This window comes from Rhodnius prolixus, unplaced genomic scaffold (assembly GCF_049639745.1).
Source record: "Rhodnius prolixus isolate KJV_2025 unplaced genomic scaffold, Rpr scaffold_1, whole genome shotgun sequence".
NCBI lineage: Eukaryota > Metazoa > Arthropoda > Insecta > Hemiptera > Reduviidae > Rhodnius > Rhodnius prolixus.
Window position 1 is genome coordinate 59982982 of NW_027411581.1, and position 20084 is coordinate 60003065.

A 20084-nucleotide genomic window follows, 5' to 3' on the forward strand; every position below is an offset into this window, starting at 1 on the left:
CAGTGCGGTTGCTTTCCAAAGAATGAACTACAACCTCGTTGATATAAGAGGCTGTGAAAAGAAGTTCGAATTTTAAATTTAAAGCCATGTCTAAAAGCATGCATCAATTTCTATGCTGCGATGTCAACGCAAGGCTGTCAACAGATGTAAGAACTTTTAGTCTTTATTCAATTTAAATTAGTTTTTAAATTAAATAATATCCTAAAGTTCAGGGAAATTTTCAGAAATTAGTTACAAACACATTCATCTTCAGAGCAATTCTAAATGAGTATTGGATCTTACAACCAAATCTCTAATCTTATCAATAGTAACCCACAGTTCGCCTATACACGTCAAAAAAGGAAGAAAAATCTCTTAGAAAAACACTTTTTGTCCAAAGTGAGGTTAAAAAAATAAAAAATAAGTTTTTTAAATACTTTGATCAACAGATTTTTTGCAGAAAATCAGTTTAAACCTCCAATAGAACGCCTTTTATTCCATTAAAGAAATGAATATTGAGTTTAAAGATTTTTGATTTTAATTATACTACACTTAATTCCTTTATTTTTCATTTGTCTCTTCAATTTTTCTCATATACTTATTATGAAGTAAAAATCTGACAGGTTATTCGTGGGTGAATGTGTGAAGAATAATTCGACTCAGTGACCCACGAGTATTTAATTATAAATAGCTGTATGATAAAATACCAATGAAAAATTACTGTTATTTCTTAGGGAGTGTTAATCGTCATTAAGACCAAATAAAATTAAAGGCCATTATTTCTGGTTCTCTGCCCGTCATTGTTTTCTTTTACACTGACTGATTTCGAATTTTCATCAATTTTCGGGTACTGAGACATCAGATGAATCATGCTACGATAAAATCATTTAAATTGGGTATTACAACAAATATCTGTATTTCTTAGGTAATAAAAAAATTCAAATATAATTTGAACATTATTCATTGCAGGTAATTATGCTGCTGAAGGAAAGCAATACATATATGCAGTTGCAGAAACGTTTTTTAACATACGAAGAACAGCAGAAATCTTTACTGAAAGAATTACATAAAAAGATTAATATTTTACCTACAAAAAAAGCTGATGTCTTCGCAAATCAACCTTCAGAACTGATGTCTAAAATTGCTGAATTTATAGATTTTATAATGCAAGTTTGGGAAAATGCCAACACTTATATACTGAAAAAATCATCAAAACTTAAATATTACACAAAAGATGGAATCCCAGTTATTATTTACCTTCATAAATTAACTACATTCATAGAGCATATTTATTCAAATTACTATCAAACTTTTCCCCATCCACAATGTTGTTCCGCTTTTCTACAATTGTCCAACCAGGTTATTTTGTCAGTTACAAACAAGATTTTTTAATAAATGCCTTAATTGGTATAGCTTTAATAAATTTCCTTTTGCAAACACAAGAAATAGATGAAACTCGGTAGCTACTCTTTGAGTTGTTCATCTCTTTAATAGACAATTGTTTAAATAAATCCCTCAATTGTATATATACTACATTTTGTAAATTTTAATATAATGAAAAACATTAAATAATTCTTAAAACACCTAAATTATAAATATATTCATTTTATATAAATGTTACTGCTATTTATTTTAACCTAATCCTGTTTCATTTCAGCTCAGTAACATCTTATATCCTGATCTGTCATACGCTGATACTTTTGAGCAAAACTTGTCGAACTTAATGTGGTCCATATCGTTTCTTGCCAACCTTCATATCGTAATTGATTTGTATACTTGCTCAACAAAGTTGGATATTACTTCATTTGCATCTCAGTTAATTTCAGAAGATTCTATTAACTGCGATATGAAACTTTCCAAAGATTTCCTACCTTCACTCATTCTAAGTTCATTACTCAAGGGAGAACTATTGGAAGAAGAAGAAATTGATACTACACCCATTGTGGAAGACAGAATTTCCAAGTAGTTATTTAAACTATTTATAACATTTATATTATTTTTGTATTTACAAAATAGATATGGGCTAGCTAACTAAGAGGTTTAAACACAGTGATACATTACTTTATTTAAAGTTTTAACGTTTCTATATCTATTTCATTTTTGTTTCAGGTTCTATAAAATAGTGGCTGATACGACTTATTTTCTGATTAAGATTACACCAATGATGCCTCGCATTCAAAAAAATCAAAATATAGTTTATAAGGGCTGTTTGAACGCTTCTTACGCCAGAATTACGCCGCAAGCACCATCTCACCGTGTCTCTTCTGGTTACAGAGGTCGAGGACGATCACCCAGAGGAGCTTATTCACATAGATTATGGGGTGACATAGCTCGGATAGAAAAGTAACTTTATTCCTTGTGTATTTTATTGATAAGTACACTAAACTTGGAATGTAGCTTCAGTCAGCTTATTTTTCCAGTGAAGTTTCACGGATACCCATCTTATAAAGCAAGAATTACAGGAGTACATTAAGAAGGGTATCATTTCATTTCAATCTTGTATGCGTAAATTTATTTATGGGACAGTTTGTTTATGTTGTCCCTTAATCTTAGAATAACTTTATCATGGTTAGAACAAATTCTTTTAACAATTTCTGAGTCTCCAAGAGTTCAATCTCTTAAATTAGAGATTCCATTAATTTCTTAAGGTTCAGCTTCCAAGCTGAAATATTGCAGTGCAAAAATATTAATGTTGCAATGTTTAGACTACATTTTATTTCTTAATTTACGCAACACAATAAAGTAAAAAAGTACATGATCTAAAGGTTTTTTTACAATTTTTTGTTGTATTTAAATAACAACTTATTTTTTCAGAATGGAAAAATTAGATCTTGTGCCAATTCGAGTACCTTCACTTTTAAACACTACTCTTTTCCCTATCGAATAACGAAAAGGTAATGTATTTAATCGGTGCTTAATCAGTCATAAGGGTAATAAGATGTTATTTTAAACATAGTTAAAACATCAGCTTTATTTTTGTTTTATTTCTGTAATAAAATCGTAGAACAGTTATTAATATCGTAACTTATTAAAATAATTTGACATAAACTCATCACTAAAAATTAATTTGTTGCTGAAGAAATTAAATTAATACAACTCTGCTAGCTCAACACTTTACGATTCATCTTTTACTGATTTCCGAAAATCTAGCTGCGATTACAGAGGATTCTTTCAATATCTGGTCCTTTGGTTTGTAAAGTTTATCTGATAAACTAATAATTAATTCTTTTTTCGATAAAAGCTTGATTGGTTTTCTAAATGGTCGCTCTCGTCCGCCAAATCGTAACTGTCCAGATTCTTTTTTCCCATTAAATCCACCACCTGGGAAAAATTTATACTAAGTGTTGAAAACAAGCAATTTTACAATACATCACTTAATAAATCAAACTAATTAGGAGTAGCCGAGTGATAGTGCGCTGGGCTTAGAACATTATGATTCCTATTCCAAATCCAGTTGACTACTCTTTTATAATCTATTTCTAGAGGTCTCTTACAGTGTGCTGCCTGGTGTGAGCAGCGTTGTATAAAACGAGACAACCACACACCGGCAGTGCACTGAAAAGGCTCAGGGCACCAATGACGCGCCTTTTTAAAACAGAAATAACACTTACCTAATCTTCTAGGTACCCATCCAGGCAATAGTCTTTCACATTCCATATCTACAAATACTTCAGAACCATCGATAATAGTTTTGTTTCCTCTCTTGTAAGCCATTAATGCACTAGTTGAAGAAGTAAATTCGACGAAAGCATAACCACGAGATCTACCAGTCACTAAATCTTCAACAACTCGACAACGAACTATATCACCAAATCTTGAGAATACCTGTTTTGATTTCACATGTATAGTTCCAGACTTTATGCAGTACAAATACGGAAATAGGAGAAACCTTCAGAACCTTTTCTTTTAAGATATGTATTGATTCTTTATCGAAAAGGATTTAAAGAATTTCCTAATCAGGTACTAATATAATTTCAGACTATGCATTCCTTCTTCACTGAATTCTGGTTTTATTAATATGAAGCCAAGAATTATTTGTCGTGGGCAAAATAGAAAAAGTGGATGGCAAACCTTCATCCATTTAAATATTAGGTTTTTTTTTTTATATATACCTCCTTAAGATGTCTCACGGTTGTTTTAGGGTGTAATCTCGCTACAAATATTGTGCATTCGGGGTCACCTTTCACATTTTTGTTAGGCTTATAATCAGCATTTTGAGCACGCATTATAGCACGATCATGTGGCTGGCTATCAGTTCCATCAATGGAACCAGCCTTTAAAGGATCGTAAATAATAGCTCTCGGGCACCAACATTGTTTAATCAATTTCGCATGATCACCAATAACTTCCTCGCAATCTTCTTTCTGTAGAACAGTACAATTAAAGTTATGGATGTGGCAATCCAAAAATGTAAACAATGTTTGCATGTTATGCAAACTACAATTTGAAGTTCAACGGTATGTAAATACTTTCAGTTACAATTTAAATAATAAATTTTTCTTACACTTAAATTTTCCGCTAAAGATGACATCTTCCCAGTCTGCTTTATTTATTTATACATTATCCATCAAATTGCTTTACTCTTAAAATTTTCACACTTTTCCAAAACAAATTACTACTTTTATGATACGAGTCTGAGGACTTATTATTATTTTATAAATATTATATTACCGTTATATATATTAAGTATTATTACCGTTCGCATTTACAACCAATTTCATTAAACAGGTTGCAACCTGCACATTACCTTCCATTATAATACAGGCCCGGCCCATTCTACCCCACTGCGCTTGTACTCTATTGTAATGTACTACATAGCCCATTCAAATTAGGTAAAAAAAAGGGGTAAACCTCAAAATGGAAGATAATAAGCCATAAATTTGAATAAATATTTGTTTTAGCTTTTTATAAGTTGGCTCAAAAGTTCATTGAATCTCGTGTGCGCGTTACCGGAAATAAGTGGTCGAAAGTCACGAAAAGCGGTGTTTTGTAAATATCTTGTTTCCTTTGCTCCAAATGACAATTTAAGTTGTCACAAAAGTTGTACAGCATAAAATTCTCTACAAATTTGGTTCTATGCAATTTTACTTGCAATCGACCGTTTTTGAGAGAGAGCGGAGAGTGAGAGGCGCTTAGCCCTACGTATAGCAACGTTTGGTCCACTCTTTAATATTTAGTAAAAACTCAAAGCTTAAAGAAATTTAAGTTATTCTTAGAGCTGCCCCCTCAAAGTAAGTTTTTATCAGAAGAATGGTGATCCCCAATTCAGTTTATTCGTCAGCCTCTAATTTCGTTTATTTTGAGGAGGTCCTCGTCAGAAAAGCTTAAGAAGGATAGGCGTAGTAGAATTCGTTTACACAGAGAATAAATGATCCATCCATGATTGCTTGCTCGGCCGCTCTTTTTGGGATTTCCTCCAGAACCTGGGTGCTGAAAATCTCCTAGTGAGCCATAGGATTAGTGGAATTGACTTTGGCATGAATGTAGAGCTCAATGAATCTATTTTGGTCGTAGTGCAGTATAACTCGTAACAAAAAACCGTAGGAAATACCGAAGGCGGGTTCTACATCTCTCTGCTTTAGTTAAATAGAATAGTATTTCACGACAAAATAACAGCATTAGTTTATAAAAATATGTTCAAACATATTTTTAATATACATTTCTGCAATAAACTGAAAACTTGTGGTGTGCCGGACTGAATGAAGTAGAGGATTTTGAATATGCTGATGGCAAAATGCAGGGGAACATTAATACAATTTTACCACCCTTATTCTGTTATTTTCAATTAAATATGTTGTTACGTTTCTGTGTTTTTTATAAGCCCGAAGAACATTCGTCTCAACTGATACTATTTGGAGTAAATCGTACGTCTTTCTCTTCAGATTTTGTTCTTATTACTAAAAGTTTATTTGAAATCTTTTTAATAATATTTCGCTTTTTCGTGCAGTTTTTGACTATCAATCCATTGTACTACTTCCTACCGGACAGTTTTAATATTGTTCCAGAAATTACTTTATTGCGCCCCAAGAATTGAATAATCTCAAACTTATTTCTGGAAGAAACAAATAAATTTATTTTTCAGGATTCATCTGGCTTTTCAAGTTTGCTGACGATTTACAATTTCTTAATTTAATATTTCAAGAAAAATGAGTAACCGATGACATACAAAATCACTAACATGAAACGAAAATGCAAAAATGGATGAGATAAAAATTTGATATTTTCACTTCATTGCTATATTTTCAATTTATTCTACTTAATTTATTATTGTTAAAACATTCAAGCATTATTAGATTTGAGGTAAATTAAATAAAATAATTAAATAAAAATATATTTATGTTATCAAATACATTAGCTATAACAGTATAATTAATAAATTAACCAATTTGTAAAATTGAATCTGAATAAACATAACCAATCTGGTAAGTGGTTGAAGATTCTTCTTGCGAAGAGGCTACTATCTCTGTTGAAGGTTGTTGAAATGTGAAGGGCCAACTCTGTATATGTAAGAAAATATGAGACATTAATGAAGTTTATTAAAATTATGGAATAATTTTTGAGGAAATTTTGTTTAAAAAAAAATAATGAAAAAGCGACATAGTAAATTGGTTCCGATTGACAAATTTTGTTCAAAAGCTCATTGTCATAGTAGCACTTACACTACATTCCAAATTTAAAGGTTCTATGATATTCCTTCTTTGAGTAATGGTTAATATATAATACGTACTTTCAGGCAGACATCGATTTTTAAATACCACCTTTTCATACTAAAAGGACACCGCGACGGATGATCCTGGTGAATACTTAAATTCGAAAAAACTATATACAGATTTATATATAGATATTTATCTCGTTGGTTTCCGCTTAAGAGAAATAAGAAAAAGTAGGCACTTGTTCGTAAAGTATCTAGAAAGAACGATTACCTACATTCTTTGTGCAATGGAAATTAATAAATTACTATTAATTTTTGTAGACCCCTTTAGTTTCCCGATCAACCGTGAGATTTTTGAGGCAACATTCTATTTTCAAGGAAAAAACAAAAATTGATGGAAGAATTTGTAAAAAATTTCAGTAAGAGGTTTTGAACTGTTTTGAAACAGTATTTTTTGTATTGTTTTGGTACTTCAAATTTAACTTTCTTACTTTTATTATTCATCTTAGTTGTATTTTTAACTGTAAAAAATTTCAGGAACAGAAAAAAGATAGTTAAATATAAAACAAAACCAGATGTGTTTTCTCTTACTTGGCCCAATAAGAAAAGTGCTAAAAATAAATATACACACAAGCCTTATTTGATTGATGGTATATATTTTTTTTAAAACAGGTTTATGAATTAATTTTTTATTTTTATATACAGGGTGAACCAGTAAGTATTGTCAATAGGCCTACTGCGTGTAGTACCTCTAAAGTGGAGTTCAATGACGTATTGGCCAACTTCATATTTTCCCCTGTTCTTGAGTGACGTCACTTTTTAAGAAAACTCATTAGGCCCTTACGTGTTCATTATCATACCTAGGTGCTGGCACTTTTTATAAAAGTTTCCTTGTCTGATGGGCTTTGAAACGGTATATCATTTTTCAGGATTCCTTTTATCTTCGTATGAGAAATTGCGTTTGTTTTGCAAGAAAACGTGTTCACGAGCGTACAGCAGTGATATTGTATTGTGTTGTTTAATTCATTAAACTCTTGTGGATGGAGCTGTAGTCAATTTTTAAAGTAGATTGTCTTAAAATAAGGTAGTCTAAGGTTACTTATTGCACATTAAAAAAAAAATCTAAACTGAAATATTTGACAAAATGTTAGAAAATATTTTAAACAAGTGCTTTTTTTATAATCGAAGGCTAATTTGCTTAGTTTCAAAATCTAACATTGTGTCAAATATTTCAGTTTAGATTTTTTTTTTTTTTAATGTGCAATAAGTAACCTTAGACTACCTTATTTTAAGACAATCTACTTTAAAAATTGACTACAGCTCCATCCACAAGAGTTTAATGAATTAAACAACACAATACAATATCACTGCTGTACGCTCGTGAACACGTTTTCTTGCAAAACAAACGCGATTTCTCATACGAAGATGAAAGAAATCCTGAAAAATGATATACCGTCTCAAAGCCCATCAGACAAGGAAACTTTTATAAAAAGTGCCAGCACCTAGGTATGATAATGAACACGTAAGGGCCTAATGAGTTTTCTTAAAAATTTCGATTACTTTTATTTTTCCAGCATTCGGTGGAAGATTGAGGCTGTTTGGAGAATAACTTATGCTTCGAAATGGTATCAATTTTTAGAAAATTTATCTGTCTTTCTAACCATGTCATCAGAATCGAATTCGGACTAAAACTTTCTGAGTAATAACATTTTTATTGGAAAAATGTAATGATTGTAGAAAAAAACTTTAAAGAGACGTCACTCAAGAACAGAGGAAAATATGAAGTTGGCCAATACGTCATTGAACTCCACTTTAGAGGTACTACACGCAGTATGCCTATTGACAATACTTACTGGTTCACCCTGTGTATATATATTTTTTCACTTTATTAGCCATATTTACAACTACAACAAATGTTGCATCAAGTAAATTTGATCATACTGGTTAAATTCACATGAAAGTCATGATAAGAGTAATCACCCATTGGTGAAACTCTTTCTCGATGGATATTCACATCAATAGGTCTCTAGACCATTTCCGCTTTAAACGACGAGTAGGATTGTCAGGAAAGTGAGGAGGGGAGAGTTGTTGCACAAGAGGATTAGGAAGGAGAGCTAGGAGGCTGTGAAAGTTGCGGTAGTGAGACTTTATTAGATCAGAGACAAAGGGGATGTGAAGGTCAGTGTGAATGGTAAGGTTAGAAATGTAGAATGGAGCATTCAGGATTTTCCGTAGGATTTTAGACTGTAGCTGTCTGCAGGCGTTTGGAGTTAAAGGGTTTGGTTGAGCCCCACACTTCTGCTCCGTATGTCCATATCGGTCTTAGAAATGTCTTGTAAATAGTCAGTTTGTAATTCATGTAGAGTTTGGATCTGCGGTCAAGTAGTCTAGTAAGTAGCTTGTAACGTCTGTTCACGTCTTGTCGATTCAGTCGAGTATGTGGGTTCCACGTGAGTCTCTTGTCAATGTACAGTCCTAAGTATCGTACTACGTCAGCTGGAGGAATCGTTACACCGTTCAGTCGAATTGGTGGACTCGCAGATTTTCGTAAAGTAAACGTAATGTGCACTGATTTTTGCTCCTTAATTTTTATTTTCCATTTTCGGAACCAGGTTTATATATTATTAAAAATTGAAAACGAAACCATAAAACATCTCAAAACCCTCAATTGGAAAATAGATGAGGCTCTCCTCATGGGATGTAATGCCAACAAAGAAGAAGAAGAAGAAAAGAGTATATGGAGATATTCGTAACATGATTGCAATGCTCAGCTAGGAAAATCGGGAAAAACTAAGTATACCAGTATTGGGTCCACTTTCCTGTCTTAATTTTGGATTTTATTTAAAGTGATACTATGAGAAAGTTTAATATCTACAAAAGATTAACTATCCGCCTTTGTCCATGATTTCTGATCAGTAGCTGCATGTAGCCCACCAGAAAAAAAAACAGCTTTTACATTACTTAAAGGAATAAATGTAATCAGATTTATGAAATTTCCAGAATTCGATGGACCCGCTTATGTACCTAGGATAGGGATCGAAGAAATCCTAACATATATCAGGATGTCAAAGAGTTGCGAGTCTTGAGGTTAGATATGTTTTTTTTTTTTTTTTTTGCTTGTTTTGTGTGGACTTAACACTGTTATGGGTAGTGGAGCTAGTATTGTGCTATTCGGGGGCACACCCATTGAACAAAACTGACTGGCGGAAACTGTTTAAGGGGTCAACATGGTGAATTGTAGTATAATAATCAGAAATGACTGATGCTTTTTTTTTTTTAGGTACAAAAAGTTCGAAATTACATTATTATAAAATGTTTACATTACAAGTTCCACACTTTCCAAAATGCTATAGAAAAAAATGCCTGCCAAAAAAAAGAAAAAAGATGTTTACACCCATAGAAAAACCCAAGAGGTTTAAACACATCTAGTAAGTATAAACTAATTGTAGTCAATGTTTACGGAGTTATAAAACTGAAGTACCAAACAGATACAACTGTGTTTATATTCTTTGACGAGAAGGTTCCTTTGCTTCCAGTGTTTTTTTTTTTATTTCTCGCTTGTATAAGTTCGGACTCTCTCTTTTGCATTGTAATAGAAAGTGTTTAATATTATGGTTTTACAACACAGTTAACAGGGTGGTATTTTATTGTCAACAACTTATCCAATTTAAAATTAGATTCCTGGAAGGACAGTATTGACAATAATTAAATTCGTCGACAATATGTTGCATTTCTTGTTATAAGATTTTAGACATCATGTATATTAGCATTAATAGAAATTTAGATTAACTTTTATTAGATTTAACTTTTCATTTAGACGCTAGCTGCTGCAACCGTCGCTCATTATGACCCTCCGTCAGAGTGTAAAAATCACAGAAATTCAGGAGACCTAAAAACATAAGTTATTGGTAAAAACTTGTTTCGAAATTTAATTCGATCGCAACATGTCGTCGGCTGTTAACTTAATATTTTTAATCAATATATTCGATGTTATAAAATCTGAATAGTGCCCATAAATAAAATGAATGCATTAATTAAAGAAACAAGATATTCTTTTAATGGATTTCGCAGCTCCCACCTTGACATTTTCTTTAATTAAAGTATATCTCTACACATGTATTATTCGAACACCAGCTTCAAAGAAAACACTTTAAAGAGCAAATTGCAGTAGAGCAAAACAAACAAAAAATATGTATTCAAATTGCACCTCCAATCAACCTATTTTCTTGTAACTCAACATGCATTCAATACCTAATTCTTGTTACAAAGATTAACAAAGTGATTCAAACTTGAATTCTTTCCCTTATGAGGTAGCGGATTAGCTGTTTCTTCCACAAAGCATGCTTGCGGGTATTCCAGCTACCAACCCTCAATACTAATGACACCAGGCAAACTTTAAATCGTCTATCTAAGTTGTGACTATGACGAAAACTGAACCACCGAATTACCAGACCATCCCTTCAGAGTAAGTAGTATTTTTCGAATAAACGCGAGCTTGGGAGGGCGCTTGTGAACTTCTCAAGAAAGTTGGCATTGTTACCGATTAATGGAGATGAAGGGAAGACTACTTCCACCATACCCTCAAAAATGCGCTAACAGTAATTATCATAGAAAACAAAGTCAAACAAAAGTTACAAAAGCCTTTTATAAAGAAAAAAAATTACTTCATTTTCAAGAAAATCTATAAGAAAAGTACATTCAGTGCTATTCGGTGAAGACTGTTATCGCTAAGTCAAAGTTAAGCCACTGTCGATGGTAGCCAAACGTATAGAGTTTCAGTTCGCTGTCAGTGATAAGTGAATTTGAGAGATAGAGATTCTCTCACTGAATCCAGTTTCTAAAATACACTTTCGCAAATTTAACACGCTCGCAAAAGTTGCGAGTTCTTAGTAAAAGAATGTAAGTATTTTTATAGATTTATTTGTTGAGAAGGTATTCTGGTCTACAGATTCTGAGGTTTATTCTTATTGCGATGTTTTTTGTCGCAGATATTGCCAGTCTCGAAATGTTTACAGTCAAAGAGCGGAAAGAAGAAGGCCTTAAAAAGCCTTGGGTTCTGTTCATCCTTGCAACTATAGCCTCTCCTACCAATGTGTTTGTAGGTATTTTATGTTTATTTATCCGTTTGGACAATCAGTTCTGGACTGTTTTTTCATGCCAGAAAATTATGAAATCAAGACAATAGTTATTAAAAACAAATACAGTATACATATTATTAACTAAACGAATGTAAACTGACCAGGTTCAGTGGATTGGAACTAGGCTGATCGGGCGATGAAGCACCTTGCAATACCCTCCTGAGGTGTGCAATATAACTTGTAGCCAGTCTCAAGGTGTCTAATTTGGATAGTTTGGTGTCCGGAGGTACCCAGGGTAAGGTGGTCTTTAGACGACAAAACGCCCGAGAGAGAACCCTCATTCTGGCTCGTTCACGGGCGTTAGCCGCATTTCTTTGCGGCCTATCCTCTTCTTCATCTAGATCTTCTTCACTGTTCCTTCTTCGAGGCATTCTGTTACAAATGGCTAAAATTATTTAAAACTTAATGTCGGGATTTTAATACAACAGTAAAAACAATAAATTAGCTAATGTTCCCAAAAAAATAGTTAAAAGAAGATTGAAAGATTAAGATTAGTTAAATGGTTAAAAAATAGTCTTTTAAAGTAGAAAATATTGTCATGCCTTCTCACTATAACTAGTTACTAGTAAAAGGAAAGTTGCGAGTAAGTACAATTTCGATATCAAGTTTTTACCGTAATTTTATGTTTTAAGGTGTGCTGTGTCCGAAAAAATAGTTTTTAGAAAAAGAATGAAAAAGTGGGAGAGTAAAAAGGAATTTGAGCTTTGCAGCTCAAAAACAATGAACCGCAGGAAGCTTAAACTTTAAATTTCGTTTGCACATGGACACAAACGAAAGCAGGATTTCACACTTTTTAAGTTTTTATTCTTAAAAGGGATCCGACGATTTTCTGTAAAATTTTCACTAACATTTCTCTTATGGATCACTTGATTTCCTTTCATTTCACTGACGGATAACGGTACTTCTACGAGAGTGATTAGGTTCCTTTATAATTTTAATTATACAATACTCCACTTGCTATTCATTGTTAAAAATTTCTAAAATTCTTAGTTAAAAAAAAAAAAAATCCCCTACAAGTATCACAAGCACCACACTTTATTCTACCGAATACACTTTTTCACTTATCTGAGATATTTCTCGTAAATGACTTTTCTGATTTTATCCAAACATTATATTTACATCGATATGTAATTCTATTTGCTCACTTTTCTAGGCTTTTTTCATTTTAAAATAGTTTCGGTAGAAGTGAAGGATATTCTTAGTTATCATTTCGGGAAATATTTTTACAAACTGATCATCTTAATAAGAATTAAATTCGGTATTTGAAGAAAATCTTGTAAGTTAAAACCTAGAGAATTGTTGCAAGAGAAAGACGTTTAATTGATCATTCCAGATTTATTGTCTCTTACAAATCAATGAAGAAAAAAACTAGAAACAGAAATGGAAGTAAAATGATACTTTTCGACCCGACCCGTAAATTGAATTTAGTTTTTTATTCTTTGCAACTTTTGAGCATTTCGTTAATGGCAGGTTCCTTTGTTGAAATCTAGAAATTTATGTTTTTATTCATAAATTCAGAATGGAAGTCTCCGTTGTTTAAAAATTTATTTTTAGAAGATAGGGGTGGATGTCGTGTTACGCAAAGCTCAAAAATTATTAATCATATCATAGTCAAACTTGATCTTTGAGGAAATTTCCAACAATGTGAAGATTTTAATGCGATCCGTCCAGTGGTCGGACAAATACTTGTAACAAGAACCTAATGATTTTATGTTTTATTTTTAGTTCGTGGTCAGACGTGAATTACATGGAATAATATGGAACAATAAAATTATGCTGTAATTTCCAAGATAGATCTAAATTTATGAGTTTCAGCTAAGAATAAATAAATATATATTTGCCCTAGTATTTATATATATTTGTATTGTTAGAAAGTAAAGAAGTATTACATTATAAATTAAGATTTATGTAATGTTTTACATCGTTTTGTTATTATGAATTCATTATTTATCACTAGTTCAAAATAAATTCGGTATGAAAAAGATATATAACACAAAGTTTCTCTAGTTGAAGTCATAAGTTCTAAATGCATTTTTTACAGAAAAAATTATGAACCAGATGAGTAATAAAAATTCTCAGGCACGTTTCGCTAAACTACTTATTCCCAAATTTTGAAGTGAAAGAGGCATTAACTTTAATTCTATCCGGATTCCCTAGATTCTCAAGTAGGTACGTATACAATTTTAATGTATTCAAAATGTATTACTCTTAGAATAGTGTTATTATCACTTTGATGACATTAGAGCTAAATGTTTTCTTTTTTAAAATGTTATAAAGTAACTATTAAAAATGTGCATTGATACGTTTACAAGGATTCAATTAAATTTTCTGGACAATTTGAATTATTAGCAGAATATTTAATTCTGACCTCTGACAATTATTACACTGTAATAATACGGTTAGCAAAACATTTTACTATAACATTTTTTTTGTACCATTTAATGAAATCTCAGGCTAAAACCATGAATCAGACTTCTAAAATTTTACATACAGTTGCTAGATAGCAATGGTCTGATTTTTGTAATAATAACGGAAAACTTGAAAAACCACAGAATCTCAAAAAACAAAATAATCGGTTCATTAAAACGATGTTTCTGATTGACCTAACTTGACCCAAACCTTCTTCGCGTACTTTGATGACACCGAACATGAATTTCTAGAGATTTTTTAATTTTTTACTAATAGTAAATACTCAAAGACCAATTTGTCCATTGACCACTTTTTCAAGGGACCGTATAACTAAACTATACATCGAAAATCTGCACGATTTGCAATATTGATAATATTGTAACATTGACATAATAAACCGCGATTTCTTAATAAATGAAATTTGTAAGATTCCAAAAAAGAGATGCCAATCTAAAAATTGCTTCATTTTTTGGGTACCAAAAATTATAAATTAATTAAGAAAATTCACTATCGAAATAACTTACTTTAAAAAAATATTTAGAAAATTAGTCACGGACACGGTTCGTTTTGTACTAATTAGTATTTGGGGAAATGTGTGGCGAAGATGTGTTAATGTGCTCAAGTGGGGATCTTCTAATAGGATGAAGTGAAGTAAGGCGGAGCTGAACTGGTCCAATAATACTACATCTTCCCAATATGGGTACTCCGGCAATGGTGGCTTTATCTTTAGGGGAGTAACAAGAAAACAAAAACAAAAGCAGGGGAGTTTTTTTCTCTACATTATACCGTACTATAGCTTTAATAGAAAATTTTATCTGGGTGCTGTAATCGATCATTCATTCAGTTTTAGTTACGGTAATTGAATCTGGTGAGCTGAAAATTGTAGGTGTCTACTCTCCACTACTGGAAGGGAGCTACATTTTATCTGCAAGTAAATTAACAGCACAGGAGGGAGAAAATTAACCTTCTGACATCTATGCAAATATCTTTGCAGATTAAACTATCATTTCAAGCAATATAATTTTAAACAATAATTGTACAAGTTAGTAGGGTTGGACGAGTAGGATTTTTCTTTTAAAATATAAAAATGTTGCGATAGTGTGTCCAGAATGCAGAAGCTTCTTAGTTTCGCTTATCTTATTTTAGAAGATGATACAATACTAGAAGATGCGAAAAAATGATAGATTTACTCGGATGATAAATGATACGAGAAATTTTTAAAAAGATCAATTCCGAAAAACAAAATCTTAAGGATCAGAAAAAAGCGGGAAAGTCAGCGTTTGAAGCAGATCAAGGTTTTAAAGCCCACGTCTAATGGATATGATTGGATGAACGGAGAAATAAATAAAAGTAGAAGATAGTCTTCATTGTTCTCGAAAAGGACTTTCATTCTCCTTCTTGAAACGAGGATTTTGGGATTCTAGTCGCATTTACAAACCTGAGCTCACTGCCCGATCAGCAAGGAGGTATCCGATTAGCACACTCTCTAACATGGGTGCCATATCGTGAAGTTCAAGAAGGGTCCATGCCATTTAGGAAATTAGATCTAATAGAACAAATCATTTTTTTACTAATGCAGTAGACATTTAATTTTCTTGCCCAATAAAAATAAGTTCTATTACCTAACTGTCCATTTTGTGGAATATTTTATATAAATAAAATAATAAAATGTTATTCGCTGAAACTTGCTAATAGTTGATAATTTACCGGCAAAAAAGGGTTCTTACACTTTCTCTTTAAGAGATTGCAAGACTAAAATTAGAATAGGTATTAAATAATAATTTAATCTTGAAAATTTCTTCTTCTGAGAATGGTTGGGTCTACAGCAGTGAAAAATCTTATCGTTGATCATATCTGCATCATCACCATGTTTTTTATGTTTCTGATTTTTATCCAACATTAGTGGTGTTTATTTCATCACTTAAGTGTAGAGAATTTGACTTCTAGCAGTTCTTGTGGCAAACAGAAACTTAACTGTGAGTCAAATTTCTACACCAAACTGATGTATCAATATCAGCTGGTACAGCTGGTGGATAAAAATCAGGAATCGTCCAGAACAAATAAAATACTTGCTAAAACGGATAAAATTAACGATATTATTTCTTAATAAGAGTTTAAATTTTATGCTGTCACTGATTTAGGTCTAATCTATAAGATGAGTAGATACATTCTAAATTTTTTATTGTTAAAAAATAAATTAAAAAAAAAAAGAAACTATTTTTCTTGTAAGAAGGCCCATCTATCATCCATATATCTCTAGCTGTAAAAAGGAAGTTAAAAAGAAATGATGGTATGACTTTCCGGAAAGACTTCCCTAAGCGCCAGGTGGCTCTTTTCAAATGTCTACAAATCTATTTTTAATTCTAACCAAAGTGGACGTCCTTTAGGAAGGCTTTGCACTCAACTCTTTAGATACAAAATATTTATCCGAGGGGTAACCCTATTATGTTCTGATGTATGTGTGTGTTGGAGTGTAAATCACTGTTGAAGTATGTAGTGAGTGGGAGTTTTGTTAGGGGAATTACTCATTTTAAAAATGGTTTCTCTGGTCTTATCAATGTACAAATTTGAACTTATTTTTTTTTTAAAAAAATCACGTCAGTAATATAGCAGAAAGAATTAAGGTTCGTAACATAAGAATATATTTGGTACAATTTTTCTTCAAAACGGATTTTTCATTTCTTCTTCCTTATCTCATCTAAAATTGCTAACGTCGCAAATTTTCAATGTTTTGAAAGGAAATATTCATTTTCAGGTTCCTTTTATTTCAAATGAACCTTTTTATATTGAGCTCCATCGAATAGAGATGGATCAAATAGAGGGCCAATGCACATACACTACACACCCAAGGGCTACCTTCCCTTGGAAATAGCTTCGTCGGCAAAGGGAATAAACCCTTTAAATCCAAGTTCTTTCATTGTTTCGGGGGTTAAGTGTAGTACCGATGACCCTATCTTGCAAAACCATAATAGTATCGAAATCTCAAATGGAAAATTGGGAATGCTAGGGGTCCTTCATGGAATGTCAGTCCCAAGAAAGAAGAAGAAGGCATTTATTTTTTAAATTCTACAGCGTTACTTTTTTTTCACTTATTCCGGGAAAATAAAATAACTTACCCTATTTTTTTTGCGTAGAAATAATATTTCTCAGTGAACGCGAAATGCATGACATCTCCCGAGATCCATGCACGCTGTTATTAATAAAGTTTCAATGATTTGCAAAAATTCTGATACTGAAGGAAATGGAGTGCCCGGGAGTTCAAATTTCCAAAGGTTTTGCCAATACCTTTTTTGGCCAAAATGAATCATTAAGAAACACCATTTGAATGGTGAAACTTCTTTCAAAAAATGTTTCATTTCTCAAGTATTTTCACCATTTTTAGCTTGTTAAAATGATATTTTGAATGAAAACAAAATGTTTTTATTGGCCTGTTAAACATTTAATAATAAGGGCATAGAAAATATTAAAGTCAAACAAAAAATTAAAAACATCGGTATCCACATATTTTAAACTTCGTTTCTGGTGATACAAACTTTATTTTCCTAGTTTTTATCACTTTTATTTTTCCAATATTCTCTACATTTTTACAGCAAATTATTTTATCTAAGTTTATGTTTTACTCGATTCCGCTTCTGTTGAAAAATTAGACTAGGGTTTCTTGTGACATCAACAGTTGTTGGTGCATTTTTATCACAACAATTCAAACGATGTCACGGCAAGGGCAGTTATTATTTACATAAAAAATTGAAATGTAAAATCCAACATCGCTTGTTTTCAGAATTGTTCAAAACAATTGTCCGCAGTGTACTAGCTGCAGGCCCTTAGATTTTCTCTCCCTAATAATTCATATTCATATTTTGTTGTAGGAATTGCTGTTTAAACTTAAGATTCACAGTGCTGAGTTTAAAAAAAAAAAAAAAAATGACATTCTGTCCAGCATACATGTTACTTTGTTTATGGAACTAAGGAGAGCCCGGTAGTAACATAAATAAACAAAATTACTGTCACATTTGGTGGTAAGAAGTAGGCAAGTAAACACATGTTTTCCTGTAACACGAGGAGGACAGACAGCCCAGCAGGACAGATCATGAGAATCTGGCTCAGTATTCTTACGTAGAAACTTTTCTTATCAACTACGAAGATAATAAGAGAGTCTAGGAAATTTCATTGTATTTAATTAACAGAAATAAAATGAAAAATATTGTATAGTAATGTTATAAGAGGTAGGAAAAGTTAAATAATGAAAATCCATTCACTTCCTTTCTCTATCAGATTTAATTCTTATCATTTTAAAAGGAATCTACAGTCATATATGTAGGTGTGTATAGATATATTACCAATTTGAAACAAATATTTCTAGTGAAAACTCAAAATTAAAAATCTGCACGTTTTCTTTGTAGAGAAAAAGAAAATAAAAAAGCAGTATTTGTATCTCTTCACAATGGACAAGTCAAACAATACTTACTGTCTCTTTTATACAAAATCTTTAAATAAAGATTTTTTTAAAAAATCTATTGAGACTGAAAAGGCTGAGAAATTAAAATATAGCTTTGTAGCAAACTTTTACTTTTAGGAAAACAATACAAAAAAAAACAATTTTGATTGGTTGGCATAACTAAACGCTTGCTGACTAATATGTAGCAATTAAACAACAATTTGTCTGGTCGGTTATATTTAACTGGCCGATAGTGTGGTGAACAAATCGTCGCCTGCCTTTTTTTTGGCTGTCGCACGTAATTTGTAACCACACATTCACACTAATTTATTACAGGTCTAAATAACTAAACGACTTTTGACTAGACTGCAGACAGATGTTCTGTATAAGGTGTTAACTACTTTCCTTCAAAGAAATCTTGATGAATTTATTGTTTGGGCACTCATTTAACATTTCGCCCTACATTTTTAAATAACTAATCGCTCACTTCGCATACTTATAGGATTACGCTGCACATGGGTTGAGGCGAATTTGACAAAAATTTAAGTTAAATCTTAGAAAGTTTAATTTGTAATAATTAAGCATCAATCAAATTCCATTCAAAATTTCATTTAAAAGTCTTTTGGATGAAATATAGTAATATAGGACGAAAATCTTCAACTAATAAATAATTAGCACAATATGTTGGCTTTTAAAACTTAATTAGTAATAATTTTTCAATCGATGAATATAAGTATTAAATTAAGCTGTTACATTGAAGTATTAATTTTCTATTAAGACTGATGAAAAGCAAGAATACCTCATACTTATTTAGACAGGCATATGTCCAATAAGATTAGAAAAACAAGATGCTTTAGAATCAGCATAATTATAAAATTCCAGACGATAAATTGTTAAAATTGTTTAATAATAAAAAATGACTTCTTTTTTTTTGCGAAGTTGTAATTGAATCAACATCCTTTTTACTACAGTCCTGTTATTTCATTATTCAGAAATGTGTAAAAATTAACGTGGAAAAAAAAAATGTAAACAATTTACGTGAACTCCTTGGCACTTGCAAAAAATTTTATAGCTATGGTATGACCAGTATTGCATAAAAATCAAATTCGCACCCACCAAAAGGCGCAAAATATTCGCTTATTGCTCAAAATTTGGGCATCTAGATTAACACACTGATTTCATGTACACTTATTGTAAATCCCAAAATTTCCTCTAGCTAGTAATGGTAGGGGTACATACATTAATGCTTAAGAACTGTAGGTATTATTTAGTAGCATAAAACTGTAGGCTACTTCTAATTGTTAACGTGGCGGTTGTTATTTTAGTGGTTAACAGCGTGGCTTTGTAAGTGGTAGATCCCCAGATCGAATCCCGGTAGGACTTGTTAGAAAAAATGGTTTATAGTAAAGTAGGCGCTTCCGCCCCCGTCCCACGACACCTAATTGGTAGTTAGACGTTGAGCCCCGCCTGA

The 20084-nt window shown here is 31.9% G+C and overlaps 3 protein-coding genes and 1 long non-coding RNA gene across 12 annotated transcripts; 2 read left to right on the forward strand and 2 right to left on the reverse strand.

Moving 5' to 3' along the window:
- Positions 1-21: 21 nt before the first annotated feature.
- On the forward strand, positions 22-10059 carry LOC141450046 (uncharacterized). Of its 7 annotated transcripts, none has more exons than XM_074120110.1 (12): positions 60-146; positions 714-875; positions 949-1338; positions 1637-1941; positions 2089-2322; positions 2794-2873; positions 6062-6279; positions 6713-6862; positions 6953-7050; positions 7169-7281; positions 9632-9718; positions 9912-10059. In XM_074120110.1, exons 3-6 carry the CDS (start codon positions 955-957, stop codon positions 2864-2866), a joined length of 996 nt encoding a protein of 331 aa, XP_073976211.1. In that variant the 5' UTR covers positions 60-146; positions 714-875; positions 949-954; the 3' UTR covers positions 2867-2873; positions 6062-6279; positions 6713-6862; positions 6953-7050; positions 7169-7281; positions 9632-9718; positions 9912-10059. The 7 variants fall into 7 exon arrangements, with proteins under 7 accessions (XP_073976198.1, XP_073976211.1, XP_073976205.1 ...); XM_074120088.1 differs by lacking the exons at positions 60-146; positions 714-875 and adding exons at positions 221-378; positions 2400-2457; XM_074120097.1 differs by lacking the exon at positions 714-875 and having other exon boundaries at positions 22-146.
- On the reverse strand, positions 2944-4745 carry LOC141450078 (U11/U12 small nuclear ribonucleoprotein 35 kDa protein-like). The gene is made up of 4 exons (XM_074120122.1): positions 4484-4745; positions 4092-4343; positions 3591-3804; positions 2944-3300 (listed from the first exon to the last, which is right to left on the reverse strand). The coding sequence occupies exons 1-4, from the start codon at positions 4508-4510 to the stop codon at positions 3101-3103; spliced, it is 693 nt and encodes a 230-aa protein (XP_073976223.1). The 5' UTR covers positions 4511-4745; the 3' UTR covers positions 2944-3100.
- Positions 6297-14790, reverse strand: LOC141450086 (transcription factor 21-like). Of its 2 annotated transcripts, none has more exons than XM_074120137.1 (3): positions 14703-14790; positions 11871-12141; positions 6297-6476 (listed from the first exon to the last, which is right to left on the reverse strand). In XM_074120137.1, the coding sequence occupies exons 2-3, from the start codon at positions 12138-12140 to the stop codon at positions 6357-6359; spliced, it is 390 nt and encodes a 129-aa protein (XP_073976238.1). In that variant the 5' UTR covers position 12141; positions 14703-14790; the 3' UTR covers positions 6297-6356. The 2 variants fall into 2 exon arrangements, with proteins under 2 accessions (XP_073976238.1, XP_073976248.1); XM_074120147.1 differs by having other exon boundaries at positions 11871-12154; positions 14703-14758.
- On the forward strand, positions 10076-19522 carry LOC141450096 (uncharacterized). 2 transcript variants are annotated; one of them, XR_012455921.1, is made up of 4 exons: positions 10076-11530; positions 11620-11729; positions 13495-13938; positions 18045-19522. It is a non-coding gene; the product is annotated as an uncharacterized lncRNA (long non-coding RNA). The 2 variants fall into 2 exon arrangements; XR_012455922.1 differs by having other exon boundaries at positions 13811-13938.
- The last annotated feature ends 562 nt before the right edge of the window (positions 19523-20084 follow it).

What these genes read in the sequence shown, in the direction of transcription:
- LOC141450086 (XM_074120137.1), bottom strand. Translation starts at nt 12,140, where the DNA reads ATGCCTCGAAGAAGGAACAGTGAAGAAGATCTAGATGAAGAAGAGGAT. An exon ending in GTTCCAATCCACTGAACCTG is followed by an intron (nt 6,477 to 11,870) that starts GTCAGTTTACAT and finishes TTACATATACAG; the next exon opens with AGTTGGCCCTTCACATTTCA.
- LOC141450046 (XM_074120072.1), top strand. Translation starts at nt 265, where the DNA reads ATGAGTATTGGATCTTACAACCAAATCTCTAATCTTATCAATAGTAAC. An exon ending in AAAAACACTTTTTGTCCAAA is followed by an intron (nt 379 to 948) that starts GTGAGGTTAAAA and finishes TATTCATTGCAG; the next exon opens with GTAATTATGCTGCTGAAGGA. An exon ending in GACATAGCTCGGATAGAAAA is followed by an intron (nt 2,323 to 2,793) that starts GTAACTTTATTC and finishes TTATTTTTTCAG; the next exon opens with AATGGAAAAATTAGATCTTG.
- LOC141450078 (XM_074120122.1), bottom strand. Translation starts at nt 4,510, where the DNA reads ATGTCATCTTTAGCGGAAAATTTAAGT. An exon ending in CCGTGAGACATCTTAAGGAG is followed by an intron (nt 3,805 to 4,091) that starts GTATATATAAAA and finishes AAATCAAAACAG; the next exon opens with GTATTCTCAAGATTTGGTGA. An exon ending in ATGGGTACCTAGAAGATTAG is followed by an intron (nt 3,301 to 3,590) that starts GTAAGTGTTATT and finishes AATTTTTCCCAG; the next exon opens with GTGGTGGATTTAATGGGAAA.